Source organism: Nerophis lumbriciformis, linkage group LG05, assembly GCF_033978685.3.
Source record: "Nerophis lumbriciformis linkage group LG05, RoL_Nlum_v2.1, whole genome shotgun sequence".
Lineage (NCBI taxonomy): Eukaryota > Metazoa > Chordata > Actinopteri > Syngnathiformes > Syngnathidae > Nerophis > Nerophis lumbriciformis.
This window is the reverse complement of record NC_084552.2, coordinates 42,952,176-42,967,364: the sequence shown is the minus strand read 5'-3', so window position 1 is coordinate 42,967,364 and position 15,189 is coordinate 42,952,176. Positions and strand designations below refer to the sequence as shown.

Sequence of the window (15,189 nt, the reverse complement as noted above, 5' to 3'; positions counted from 1 at the left end):
GTTCGACATTTGAAGTTGCACAAAGAAGGGTAAGTTTTGAATGTAAGATAATGTTTATTGGCTAAGTAACGTGACTTTTATTTGCTGTGTAGTTAAATCAGTGAGGCTGCAAACTCACTGCTAACGTTATAACCATAGACATCTTATAAGTAGACGCAGCATGGAGCGCTACTGCCTACTGACTCAGACGAGACGCGTGGCCGCCATCTTGGAGTGGTGATCCGCTCCACTCAGTGCAATTCATTTGGCAGGAGCAATGAACTGTCAGCGCATTTAATTCATCTTACCTCACTGAATACCACTGATTTTCACCCCCTTTTTTGTCATACGTGTAGCTATGATAACAGACACATGTTTTGGCATGTTTTATTATTCATAGTTTGCTTAACAGTAATATAATATTCTTATACGCTATAAGTGACCAGACGTCCGAGATCAAAACTGGGAATATAATCCCTGAGAAGGGGGAAAAAAACGGTAAGCTATTTTTAAGTTGAAGAAACAATATGATTAGGTTATATATACACATGTGTATATCCTACATAAACAATGTATGATTACATTAGATAGCTATATATCTATAGACTGTATCTCTGTTGCTTCAGCAGCAGAGAGTTTATTCTGTCTTGACACTTTGTATTGATATTTTGTATTACATTCTTCCCTTAAATGATAATGTTTGCAGTGATTGTTTTATATGTATTTTTTTATGTAAGTCGCTTTGGATAAAAGCGTCTGCCAAATACTTAAATATATATAAACACCTGAAAGTCTTTGTATCAGCTAAAACCACCAATCTGTTTCACTGGATTCAGAATAAAACCAAATTCTGTTTTACCCAACAATGTTAGTATTTGAATATTGTTACTTGAAGACTTACTCCTGGTTACAATTATAGTGTTAAGAAAGTATTGTCTTATACTTTGCCTAAAATGAGAATGCATCATAATCAGTGGCGGCTGGTGAATTTTGTTTTAGGTGGGGCTGAAAGTTTGTAAACCAAACCCCTGTAGGGGGGTCATCCTCCCCCAGAAGATTTATTTGTGATTTTCACATACAAATATTGAAGATCTTTGCTCCTTCTCAACTCTGTGGTAATATTATTTTCATAAAATACAACCAATAGTACATTAATGTTAAATCTTACTTGTGAAAAGTAATCCCCTGATTCCTATTTTCAACAGTCCGCTCATTTGAGCAGGAAAACGCTGAACACCATCTTTGTTTTCTACCTGTCAATTGTCAGTTTCGGCTGCTCGCCGGCTCCTCATCACCACTTCAAGATGGCGGCCAAATTGCTCACGTCACAGCAACCAATGCTGCGTCTACTTATAAGATGTCTATGGTTATAACGTCATTGCAAACACGGCAATCTATTGCGTCCACTGCAGTTCGCTACCTTATTCATACTTTTTGTCAAGTGATTTTTTTTTAAGCAGGGTTGCATGAGGTACCTACACATAACGTTACGTTAGTCAATGTATCACACACAGTAACGTAACGTTAGTCAATGTATCACACACAGTAACGTAACGTTAGTCAATGTATCACACACAGTAACATTACGTTGCAAACACGGCAATCTATTGCGTCCACTGCAGTTCGCTACCTTATTCATACTTTTTGTCAAGTGATTTTTTTTTAAGCAGGGTTGCATGAGAATCAGAATCAGAATCAGAATCAGCTTTATTGTCATTACGCAAGGTAACGAGATTGAGGCCATTCCATACAGTGCGATGTGTGCATGCTAGAAAAACAATGTGCAAATATATAAAAATTTAAAAAAATAAAAAAATAAAAAAATGTAGAAGTGCAATGAATATGGTGTGAAATGAATATATACATGAAAAAACAAAACAAAAACAGGGTGGTTGGTGGAATGGGTTATTGCACCAAAGAGAAGGCAGTTATGAGGGACAATGGGGCAGTCCGTTCAGGATGGTTATGGCCCTGGGGAAGAAGCTGTTCTTTAGCCTGTTTGTTTTGGTTTTAATGCACCTGTAGCGCTTCCCAGAGGGCAGCAGGTGGAACAGGTCAGAGCCAGGGTGGGTGCTGTCTTTGATGATGGCACTGGCTCTGTTGAGGCAGCGGGAGGTGTAGATGTCCGTCAGAGAGGGGAGAGGGCGGCCGATGATCTTCTGAGCCGTCTTGACCACTCTTTGCAGCCTCTCCCTGTCTGCTGCAGTGCAGCTGCCGTACCATACCGTAATACAGTAGGTCAGCAGGCTCTCGATGGACGAGCGGTAGAAGGTCAGCAGCAGGTCAGGCTTCAGGTTGTACTTCCCGAGGACTCTAAGGAAGTGTAGCCGCTGCTGAGCCTTCTTGATGATTGATGTGGTGTTGACTGTCCAGGAGAAGTCATTAGAGATGTGGACTCCAAGGTACCTGAAGGTGTGGACCCTCTCTACACGCTCGCCGTTGATGTAGAGGGGGGCAGGGTCGGTGCTACACATAACACATAACACATACCTACACATACCTACACATAACATTACGTTACGTTAGTCAATGTATCACACACAGTAACGTAACGTTAGTCAATGTATCACACACAGTAACATTACGTTAGTCAATGTATCACACACAGTAACGTAACGTTAGACGGCGGTCAGCAGCACCGTGTATTTTAGCCACCTACAAAAAGACAAACATAGTCAAATAAAGGTCAGTTAAAATGTATACTATATTAAGAATATGTGTGCATACTGCATAGGGCCCTGACATCTAAAAAGTACAACTCTGTTCATTGTTATGTTCATATATTTGTTATGTTTTTCATGTGTACGCACACATCAACACACATACAGTATGAGATGAGATCAATGAGATAAGGTAAGAACAGGATATAAACTGCTGTGGAACTAGTTACAATGCAATATGCCATGGAAATACAATGTTAACACTTTTGTGCAAATAAGTACAGTTGCACTTGTTTTTTCAAATGTGTTTATTCTGTAAAGGAATGAGTTACATGTTTAAAATGACTGGTTAATAGTGCTATTTTGAAGTGCAATGTCACCACTATCTTTTTCCCTGCAATTTCAAATGCACTTGTTTTAATAAATAAATACAGTGTTTTAAAAGCCTACACAATCTGTGTAAATACATTAGTCTGTGGTTAAAACGACTTGAAAGTACTCGAAACTCAAAATGCAGGACTTGGGACTTGACTTGAGACTTTCCAGTCTTGACTTTGGACTTGACTCGGACTTGCCTGTCTTGACTCGGGACTTGACTCGAGACTTGAGGGCAAAGACTTGAGACTTACTTGTGACTTGCAAAGCAATGACTTGGTCCCACCTCTGGTACTGACCCATCGAGCACCTCAGGGTGTCATCATCATCTCTACCAAATAAGATCAAGATCTGAATTTGTGGAGCCGAGTTATTAATGTTTCGTGGTTTGTGGCGAATCATCGGAGCAATGTTTGGCGCCATGCCACGCCCACAACTTATGGCGTAGGCAAAATTTGTTAGCAATTTATCATCACCTATATATGTGGTATCTGTAATTTTCAACGCGACTCATTTGGTCGAAGTCCCCCCGAAAAATGCCCAAAACCCATCAGAGCAAAGTTTGGCACCATACCACGCCCACATGTTTTGACATAGGATCAATTTGTTTGCAATACATCATCGCCTATGTATCTGTAATTTTAACCACAACTCATTTGGTCAAAGTCCTAAAGAGGAGTTCGTAAAAGTATGACCCCTTTTTTTTTGCTGAAAACTAGAAGACGAAAATCAAGATGGCCAACTTCCTGTTCGTTTTTAGGTATGAGTTTCTGAGATTTTTATGTGTGTCCCGTCGTGATAGACGTCTCTTGCCATTTTTGTGTCGATACGTGAAACTTGGTAGGAGGGGTTGTTTTTTTCTAATTTTAAAGGTGGCGCAAGAGAGCCAATTTTGAAACTTCACTTTTGGGACCACAAAATTATAATTTTTTAAATATGGGGACCTTTCGGGCCTTAAAAAGGCATCCAAACGCACAGAAGCAAAAACACAGAAATTTCTATAAGGCTTGCTCCGCTGTTCTGGCCCTAAATAGACAGAGTAGACATTGAAAGAGTAAAATAAATAACATTTTTGGGTGTAATAATAGATGATAAAAATGATCTGAAAATCTCTTGTAGCAATGTAAAACATAAAGTGGAAAGAAATATAATATAATGAATAAAGTAATTAAATATTCTAGACCAAAAATCCCTTCATATTCTCTGCTGATCACTAGTGTAGTCATATCGGAGTTATTGTGTAGAAATACAGGGACATAACTACAAAAGTATGCATCATTCACAAACTGTGTTAAAAAACAGGTCAATTAGGATAATACATAATGTTGGATATAGAGAACATATACAAACCATTTATTTATTGAATCAAAAATATTGAAACTCAGCGATTTAGTAGTTCCAAACAGCTAAAATTATGCATAAAGCAAACCTGCTGCCCAAGAATGTAAAACATGTCTTCTCAACAAAAGAAGATAAATATAATTGTAACAGTCTCTTGCTGTCTCCAAGCCGCTCAGTGCAAACTTGTTTTATCTTTCTTAAATATAACTCTGAGTAAGTCTTATTATTTGATCATCTATGTATCATCAAATATGTATTAATGTCAACATATTTTGTTGTTATCCATTTTAATGTGGAATGTTCTGAACTCCTGTTTCAATACCAGTGTTGTATTGCAACCCAGAAGAGTTGTGCCGTAAGGGGGGTAGAACTTTTGTTAAATTACATACTTCTTTAAACAGCAGACTAACGTAGTTACATCACATCATCTTTATTGGCTGCAATGGTGGATGTTTATTTATATTTATATACATTTTATATGGATTATGTCCATTCCCGTCATTGTGTACTTGTTTCCTTTAAATAAATGCTAACTATGCTTACTTTTTACTCTATCTCTGGCATCAGGGAGCCATCATCATCCATGAGGTCTACGTAGAAGGAGCAGCCTCCAAGGACGGCAGACTTTGGGCCGGAGACCAAATTCTAGAGGTGCGCTTTTCAAGAAAAAAAATAAAGCGAGGCGTTTCCATTCATGCCTGAGGTTTAGTTGAGTATCAAATACAGTCGAAGGGAACTGAGGATAGAACTGACACGATTAATGGAAACAGAATCCAAGATGTGGTATCCAATGGTGTAAGGCTTTGTTGTCAGGGGTGGAGGTCAGTCATTACACACACACCCATAGGACTGAATAGTCCTGACCCTTTGTTTCCTGTCACGCAAAGATCTTTCTCAGGAAAGGCTGAGGGAAAATGTGTAGTTTTATCTGAAATGACTGCACGTTTGTGTAACACAGGTGAATGGCATCGACCTGCGCACCGCGAGCCATGATGACGCCATAAACGTGCTCCGCCAAACCCCACAGGGGGTCCGGCTAAGCGTCTACAGGGACGAGGCCCAGTACAAGGAGGAGGACTTGTGGGACTCCTTCACCGTGGAGCTGCACAAGAGGCCTGGACAGGGACTGGGACTTAGCATCGTTGGGAGGAGGTAACCTCATCAAAAAAGAACTGCACTGCAGTTAGCAATATGTTTACGAGGGACATTTAAAAAAACAAAACATGTCATAGCATCAGCTTGACTGTCGTGAATCGATTTGAACGCTTAGTGGAAACGTCATTGTATCTGCTTTACTACACCAAACTGGACTCTTGGTGGAAATGTGTCATTTGCTACAGTAGAGCTTGGATATATAAACTAATACCAGAGATACTGTAACTATGTATCTCATTGTATGGCAATTGTAATTAGACATTTTAGATTTAATTGCACTAAAGTGTACTAATTAGGGCTGTCAATCAATTAAAATATTTAATCGCGATTAATTGCACATTTCATGGTTTGTTGTGATTAATCGCAGATAGATATTATTTTACATTACATTACAAAATATCTTTGACAAAGCATGATCGTAATGCAAGACAATTTTTTATTTTCTTATGTAGTTAGACCGGAAGTGAAGCGCTATTATTGTGAAGCCGAAACTGTGTGATTGGTTTGAAAAGAGGTGTTTTGACATTTTTTGACGTCGCGACAAGAATAAACAATATTAAAAACTTCCTGCCTTGGTCTTTCCTCTGTGCTGAGCTTTTACCCCATCTTACTAAGGCAGTTAGTGTAACAATCTACATTTTATGTTTTCAATGTATCTAACTGTAATCCAAACACAGAAGTGAAGCTCCTCCTCTCTACAATAAGCGGCAAAGCGCGCCAGCTTGCGTTTTCTCTAATGATGTCATCTCAAGGCGATCAAAGATAAAATTGGCTTGTCATGGCTTTGGATCTGGGATTTCCATAATGTACCATTTTTGTTGTGCATTTCTGCTTGCTATTTTCCCGCATGTGGCTCAACATTAACTGAACGCCATTACGTTTTCCCATACTACAGAATGGACCAAGGGTCAAAAAGGAGTCAGGACGCATTAGCGTTAAAAAATGTTGCGCCGTTAAAGGAACTTATGGTTAGCGCGGTATTATCGCGTTAACTTTGACAGCCCTAGTACCTATACTGTACATAAAGTTGACTTAATCAGTGCATAAGGATACTAACAGATCTCTTGATTTATCAGAAATTATTCTGCCATTCCCACCTAAAATAAATACGTGACACGAAACACCGTTAACATTTTTTCTTCGTTACTTACCAAATGTTACGGTCCTTCGTCAGACAGCAGCGATTCTATCGCATTGGGTCATATATTTCAGAAATAGTTGGTGTCCAATGTGTTGAAAACTCACAACAAAATGTCCCATTTTTCTTTTGGGCTTCAGATCGCGGGACCAAAGGTAAAACCATGATGACGTTCAATGTAGTATACATGCTAATAGGTAGAGCAGATTAAAATACCACTTATCCCACCCCCCCAAAAAAAGCTTGTTTCTTGTTAGGTGCAACCTATTCCTTCCAAACGATATAGTTTTTTAGTTGAACTATTTCAGGAAGTATCCTCTAATCACAGATGAAATGTTTCTATATGGTAGGAACGACACAGGGGTATTTGTGTCCGACATTGTCAAAGGAGGCTTGGCGGATACGGATGGTCGACTCATGCAAGGCGACCAGATATTGACGGTCAACAGCGAAGATGTCCGGTCCGCCACCCAGGAAGCCGTCGCCGCTCTTCTCAAGGTACTTTAGACAAGGGTTCCACTCGAAAGTAACATCTTCTCATTGTCATTTTCTGTCCCCCGGTGGCAGTGCTGTGTGGGTTCTCTGAAGATGGATGTCGGGAGGTTTAAAGCCGGACCCTTCCACTCGGAACGGAGGTTGTCTCAAAGTAGCCAGGTGATCTTACTTACTTCACACAGACACCAGCTAGAAAAATATTGTGTTCGGAAGTGTCCAACCGAGAGGAGGGTAGACCTTAGACCAACTAGAGGTACTGTGTCTCCAGCCTTACTGGGAAGGCCTTGATATAGGTGGAAGTACAGGAGGTGGCCCAAGACAGAGAAATTTAGGTATCTAGAGTGGACCCAAGAATCTTGTCTAGAAGATTGTGAGATTGACAAATGAATCTGTGCAGAGCTGTATGGGACTGCTGTAGTGAAGATTCAAATTAGCTTCCTCCACAGGCTGTCCAGGGGCATCCTTAAGAAATAGCGCGAGGAGCTCAGTCATGCTCCATGGGCATTGTTGCTATGTAGCTTAACTACATTTCCCGGTAGCGTGGCGGTAGCTACGCTCCTTTTTGAACCAGTAGCGATCCCTGTAGCTTACCTATTTTTAGACCCCGCATAGCATAGTTGCATCACTCAAACTCTACGTGCTACAAAAGAAGAGAGAGAGAGAGAAGAAAGGTTGGGTGCAAAAAAAATACAGAGAAATGCAATGATGATTGGTTGGTTTACGTATGATGAGTCACGATTGGCTAGGTTAGGGCAAACATTAAGTACAGGCCAATCAGAGACAAGATAGGGAAGGTCATCACAGCCAGGATGCAAAATCAGCGGTGGCAGAAACCACATGAGGAGAGCATGAAAACATTTACTGCAGGCATGTGAACTCAACTAGAAGGTAAAATGATGTCATTTTAGGAGGGCTTCCAAAATAAAACCTTGCACTCCATAAACTCAGTATTTTGATGCACGGTTTGATTAAATAACTGTGTTTCTTCCAGGGCGCATCAATAGGCCACTTAACGGTACTTTTATTGAATTTACATTATTTTTAGCATATTATAAATGTTGGGTTTTGTTCTCGCTAACCTGACAGTGCACAGCTGTGTGAGCAAACCACTCAGGGAGGAAAGTGTCAATACCGATCACCCTTAGTTAACACTGGTACAAAAGTTACATAGGATTCCAGTCTTGGCACAAACATATGTTCACTTCTATTGATTACAGTACTGTTCATGTAAAGATGGAATTTGTTCATGTCTGTTTTGTGAGACAAATGTTTTGCTCTTTTCCTTTGGCCCATCTATCCACTTTCTTCTGACCGCAGTCTTAAGTTTTTCCAATGTTTGACCACCTCTTGTAGTTCCACAAATTGGGGATACTGAGGCCTTCCCAGGTCTACTGTGAGACATAGTCTTTCCAGACGGGCCCTCAGTTTACCCAAGGTTCTCATACCGCTTAGGCATGTCTGGAGGAGGTGCCCATGGACAGTGATGGGCAAGCTGCTTGGAATGTGTAGTAAACTAAGCTACTAGTTACTCTGGATTAAGTGTGGCTAAGGTACAGGGTAAACCCCCTAGAGGGGGGGTTACCCACATATGCGGTCCTCTCCAAGGTTTCTCATAGTCATTCACATCGACGTCCCACTGGGGTGAGTTTTTCCTTGCCCTTATGTGGGCTTTGTACCGAGGATGTCGTTGTGGCTTGTGCAGCTCTTTGAGACACTTGTGATTTAGGGCTATATAAATAAACATTGATTGATTGATTAATAAATGCTCAGTTTGACTGTTTATTACAATAAACACATACTGGAAACATGCCCGCTGTCTTTTTCGGGGCATTTTTATAATTCGTGCTTGGAATTTCCGGGACACATTTTCACCAGCATTGGCCTCAAAGCGATTGGGGTTTATCTACTTAGATCCAAGAAAGTCCAAGGTCCCAGGGCTCTTCTAAAAATATCTTAACACATAAAGGCACCAAGATTCCTCCAAAAAAGGCCATCTCACTCCAAAAGGTCCCAGGGCTCCCCTAACTATAGGACTAACTAAAGGTCCGAGAGTTCTGCCAAAAAGTTCCTGCTGGCCCCAATAGGTCCAAAATGTGTGCTAAGATTTTGGGGTGGAGCCTATTGCCTGACCCTCCAAGTGACTAATAGTAGAAAACTTGACTTCAAAACTTCGTACAAGGGGGTTTGAAAAAGTAAGAAATACCAATAGGCCCAAGACTTTTGTCCAAAGACTATCGTGGTAAAGATTTACTGCCCAAACCTCTTTTGGGGACTATGTCTGAGAACCTGCCTTGTTATCAGTGCCGTGGAACTACAGGAGGTGGACTGACACAGGAAAATTAGTTGCTGGACGAACTGACTCTTGCCCAGAAAGTGCATCATAAAATGTGAACATTAAAATGTTTTCCAACTGATTTCTGTCTTTTCAGATAGGTGAACCAAGCAGCTCCAAGGTGACCTCAGACTCTGGAAGTGGTCCCAACAAGAGGTGTGCTAGTCAAGAAGGTAAGCATCCTTCTGAAGTAGAAATGTCACCCAGCAGGACAAACACTCAAAGGTTTTCTGCTTCCAGAGCACCAAGACGAAGTAAGAACGGTGGAGTTCACTAAAGGCCCCAGCGACTCCCTCGGGGTCAGTATTGCAGGCGGTGTGGGCAGCCCCCTGGGTGACATCCCCATCTTTATTGCCATGATGAACCCCGTCGGCCTGGCGGCGCAGACCCAAAATCTGAAGGTACGGAATTTGCAATTCATTTGGCTTGCAAATGTGCAAACCGGGAGCCCCCACAATTTTTTGGCGGCGTTGACAAAGGCCGTCCTGTGCGACACAGACCAGAGGGGGCTAATGAATCGCCCACTCTCGAATGCAGATGCTGCCGCTGACAGAAGGACTCATTGAACTCAACAATGTAGCCTCATGAAGCATGTGAATATATTTTGCTGTTGTTCCATGTGGAACAATACAGTGAATTATATTAGCGTATTATACAAAAACAAATTCAGTCTTGAGATTTTTTTTTTAATCAGGTAAAATAAATAAAAAACTAAAGTAACATTTTATAAAATAATTAGAATAAAAAATACAAATCCTTAGATGCAAAATAAATATTTTGAAATATAAAATGTTGTTTTTTTTAATAACTTGATAAAATTAATGGTAATTTTTTTAACTATAAACAATAGTTAAACAAAATAACTACAAATGCCTGGACTACATAAAAAATATATACGTACAACCCTTGCTTCTGATTTTTTTAAATGTAAAACTATAAATAAAATAAAATAAAATGTAATAAATTAATTAGAATAAAACAATAAAGATAAAAGCATGTGCTTAATCCTGCTGCATAGTACTAAGGTGTACAATATTCTCCTATAGGTCGGGGACCGGATCGTCAGTATTGGCGAAACCTCGACTGAGGGCATGAGCCATTCGCAAGCCGTCATGCTCCTCAAGAACGCCACGGGGACGATAAAGCTGCAGGCTAGACAACCCTACATTCATATCCTAATACCGTATTTTCCGCACTATAAGGCGCACCTAAAAACCTCCAATTTTCTCAAAAGCTGACAGTGCGCCTTATAATCCGGTGCATATGGACCAATATTGAGCCACAACAGGTCTCGCAACCCCAGCCTCTACTGTAGCATCTATTCTATGCGCCTTATAATGCGGTGCGCCTTATAATGCGGTGCGCCTTATATATGAACTAAGTTTTAAAATAGGCCATTCATTGACGGTGCGCCTTATAATCCGGTGCGCCTTATAGTGCGGAAAATACGGTATATACGTACGCAGTGCAATCTGTTTTTTGTTGTTGTTTTTTTTAAAGGTGGTGGCAGGTGGCGATAACACCGTGACCGGTCCAGCTCATGATCAAGCGACTGGGGGCCTCACAGCTAGCTGCATCTTTCAGGATGAGCTCAGGTTTGAACCTGCTGCATAATGTGTGCAAATAATGTCGATCATTGACAAAATAATACACCAGTACTCGAGCAGGGGTGGGGGTCTAGGTGAGTGTTTAAAAGTCTCACTGTGTCGCCATCAGCCCACCCCAATATAAGACAATCACTCTGGAGAGAGGACCTGATGGGTTGGGCTTCAGTATCGTCGGAGGCTACGGCAGCCCCCATGGGGATCTGCCAATTTACGTGAAAACTGTTTTCGGAAAGGTACGCGCCAGGCGTTTGTTTTATACAGCGGACCATGGGTAACTAATCGCCGTCTTTTTGTGTGTTTGCAAAGGGGGCGGCGGCAGACGACGGCCGCCTGAAGCGTGGGGACCAGATCATGGCCGTGAATGGGCAGCCACTGGAGGGCGTCACTCATGAGGAAGCCGTCGGTATCCTGAAAAGGACCAAAGGCAGTGTCACCCTCACTGTGCTGTCCTAATTTAGACAGTCTTCGTGACCAAAGTATTTTCTCCATTTTGACTGTGACTTCATTTCTTTTTTCAAATTATTTTCACGTAAATTGATGATGACAGCACACTGGAGACCACAAACCAAGACCGAACTGATGATGATGTATTCTGTCAGTGTTGGATCCCTTTTCTTACACAAGTATTATTACAAATACATAAAAAAAAAACAGTGTGATAGATGAGGCTATTATGCTGTTATGATCAGTATTCCATAAAAATATCATTATTAGACATTTATGTCGTCTAGTGTATAGTCTTATCACCTTTTTATGTGATTCTAGAAATGTCCGAGTGACAGAATCAAATTTATTCATGCAGAATTTGAATAAAAAGTGACCTTGTTGAATTATATTTTTCTGAATTTCATTGTCTATTTTAACTTCTGTCTACTTATATGTACTGACTTGTATCTATACATGACAGGACGTACAGAAATCACCAACGGCCATACACAGTACAGTTAATTCGCCATTTTGGTTTCAGGTTGCCTTTTTGGGAGGGTTTGGGCCAGTTGCATTTTTCTTTGGGTTTTTTTTGTGTAGTGTTTATTTTCTCTTTAGAATTTGTGGCTGGCCATAAAAAATTAGCTGCGGGCCACACTTTAGACACACCTGTTGTAAAGCATTGGGACCACCACCCATAGGGGGCGCCACAAATCAGCATGTAGTTTAGTTGCATGGGGGGCATAGTTATGTCCAATTAGACATGGGGCTGGTTCTGATTCATTTGGCTATGAAAACAACAAGAACAGGTTTATTCGGCGGCTCCTTCACCTCAAGGTCAGACTAAACAGCTGCGAGCGAGCGCCTGTTGCTGGCCTCATGGGTAGCGGGGACGCCCCCATCATCAGGAAGTCAGATAGGATAGTTTTGTTTACTCAAGGCAAGTCAGGACAAGGCTAGCTGATTGAAGTTGTATTGTAACACAAGCCAAGCCTTCTACGGCAAACAATCCCAGGAACAAGACTTCCAAGTTGCCACACAAAGTGCTGACTAACATGTTTGACACCCGGCGTCTTCATGACTCATCATTGGCGTCTAATGGTGAAAGTCATCAAGTGATGATGAGAACGCGATGAGTCGTTGACAGCGAATACTCCACTACGGCCCTGATGGGAGGCCATGCAACCGGTCTGACATGTTCTGCATGAGGACGACTGCGGGAACATTCAGCAAAATGAATGCAATTTTATTGGAAATCAACTATATTTTTATAGTTTTTGAAAATAGAAATATGAATGATAAAATACACACATTAGCTGTTTATGTAAGGGAATGTTATGATAAAATACCTAAATTGTACAATATGTTGATAAATGACATCCATCCATCCATTTTGTCCCTCTCTGTGTCGCGGGGGGTGGCTGTAGCCTATCCCAGCTGCATACACCCTGGACAAGTCGCATGCAGGTATCGTCAAAATCCCTTCCTTCAAAAGGACACACACAGTATGGTCATTTTCAGTACAAGAAGGGAATAACAATGCATAGCATACAACTGCTGAGCATTGGTGTAGATGTATTACCGGATGTATTTATTTTTTAAATGAAACACAAAAAATTGCACAATGCTGACATCTCCAATCAATAAAATTGTCGAATAAAAGACACAAATATAGATATGTTTTAGAGACAAGGTTAGGGATGTGGGGGTAGGCGAAGAAGCTAAAACCCATCTAAGACTGGTAAAAACAACAGTTTAGCTGGCCGCTGAAATTTCGAATAGAAAGTTTTGGAAACGGCAGCTGGGATAGGCTCCAGCCCGCCACCCTCCTCCGTGTCAACATGCCATTGTTTGGTGATCTGAGAAATTGCAGCATTCTTATACTGCCGTGCAATGATGTGTCACGTTACCAAATATGGAAAAGGCTACAAGGATTGAATGACATTTTTCGGGTGCTCACTGGTGGTGTGTTGGTAATTGCAGGACAAAGCAGGGCGTTTGCACAATCAACCAAAGGGCATGTTTGGTGCTAAACGCTATGTTAGCATCACAAACAGTGTTGAGCAGCTGCACTTCATGGAGTCTCGGGACTCAGAGGGCTTAAGCACACCTTTGCTTGTTCCTCACGGCATGTTTACCTTTCGGCTTGAAATGACATCACCATGTGGTTGAGGCGCGATACGGCTCAGCGTGTAATAATGGCTTCATGAGCTGTGTCTGAAGCAATGCAGCAAGAGATGTTTGCAAAGGGTGGTGGTGGAGGTTGTCGCCTCAATCTGACATCATCAGTGGGGAATTAGTTTTAGCTCAATAATGAATCATTGACTCGGTTTATAAAAAGGAGCATCCTATTGATTTTGACAGTGGCATGGAAACACGTTTAAAGTCTCTGGCGCTTGCTTGGTATTCGGGGTCGATTCTCAAGTATGTGGAGCAGACCGATAAATCCCCTTTTTTGTCAAGGGCGCCATTATTGGGAGGATGGCACTTTTAGAGGCCAGATGAATTACGACGGGGGATTTATGCACACTTTTGTACTCACACTCGATCTTTTGAGTGCCTAAGTGTGTGTTTACACAGAGAAACATGGCAAAATGCAGTGCACTGTCAGTACAATTCAGTACAGTTCAATAAGTACAGGGGAAACGCAAAAAAAAGTCCATTCATTTTAGCAATTCAACTTCAATGTAATATAAGATATAAACTCATTACATGCAAAGTGAAATATTTCAAGCTTTTATTCGTGTATAATTGAACAGTTTTAAAACCCCAATTTGAGGTTTTTAGAAGCTGTAAGCAATTATCATCAAAATGATACCAAAAGAAGTCTTGAAATATCTTGAGTTGTATGTTATGAGCCGATGTCATATATTAGTTTGCACGATATTCAAATGTTTTGAGTTTCATCTGCATACAGCCCCTGACATGAAATTATGGAATCACCAGCCTTGGATGGTGTTCATTCAGTTGTAGACAAAAATCCAATAACTGACATGATACAAAACTATAGTCATTTCAAATGGTAACTTTCTGGCTTGAAGAAACACTAAAATAAATCAACAAAATGAATGGTGGTAGTCTAACAGTTTCATTTTTAGATCAAGCACTGTGGAAAAACTTATGGCACCTTCAATTCTGAGGAAAAAAATATGGAATCATGAAAAACACCACCTATGGCATTAATAACAGCTTGTAGTGTCAGAGGCACAGACTTAACAAGTGTCAATCAATACACTTTTTCAATCTTGCTCCATTCAGTTTTTTCACTCGACATATAGGTGTTATTCATTTATTATTTTATTTTTTAATAAGCTATCCACAAACTTTAATACCTTTACTATTAGACTTTTTTTTAATCGTTTTTTCTTTTGATAAAAAATACTGTCCTAGTACACTTGAAACACAGGAAGGAAACAAACTGTCAGTAATGGCTGAGACATGGAGAAATTGAATAAAAAAGATGTGCTTTTTCTACGTCTCTTTGAACACGTTCAATTGTGAAAGTGTATACATGTGATGCACTGTCGAGCACGTTCCAGATAAACTACAATAAATCACAAAATGTTAGCACAGCATTTTTCAGTGACATAAATTATAATGATGCAACAAAGACGCCATGGCATTGCCTGAATCACCCAATATAAATATTATTACTTAATTATATATTAATTATCTATTCAT

At 40.6% G+C, this 15,189-nt stretch overlaps 1 protein-coding gene across 1 annotated transcript in view; it reads left to right on the top strand.

Annotated features, from left to right (window-relative positions):
• Positions 1-11,917, top strand: part of LOC133605863 (multiple PDZ domain protein) — a 66,595-nt gene extending 54,678 nt beyond the window's left edge. Inside the window, exons 39-49 of the mRNA XM_061959185.1 lie at positions 4,923-5,006; positions 5,314-5,507; positions 6,789-6,803; positions 6,999-7,146; positions 7,216-7,302; positions 9,573-9,648; positions 9,716-9,876; positions 10,522-10,626; positions 10,976-11,070; positions 11,192-11,315; positions 11,389-11,917. Coding sequence (XP_061815169.1) covers positions 4,923-5,006; positions 5,314-5,507; positions 6,789-6,803; positions 6,999-7,146; positions 7,216-7,302; positions 9,573-9,648; positions 9,716-9,876; positions 10,522-10,626; positions 10,976-11,070; positions 11,192-11,315; positions 11,389-11,535 — 1,236 coding nt within the window. The 3' untranslated portion in view covers positions 11,536-11,917. The remainder of the gene's footprint in view (positions 1-4,922; positions 5,007-5,313; positions 5,508-6,788; positions 6,804-6,998; positions 7,147-7,215; positions 7,303-9,572; positions 9,649-9,715; positions 9,877-10,521; positions 10,627-10,975; positions 11,071-11,191; positions 11,316-11,388) is intronic.
• Positions 11,918-15,189: the final 3,272 nt, after the last annotated feature.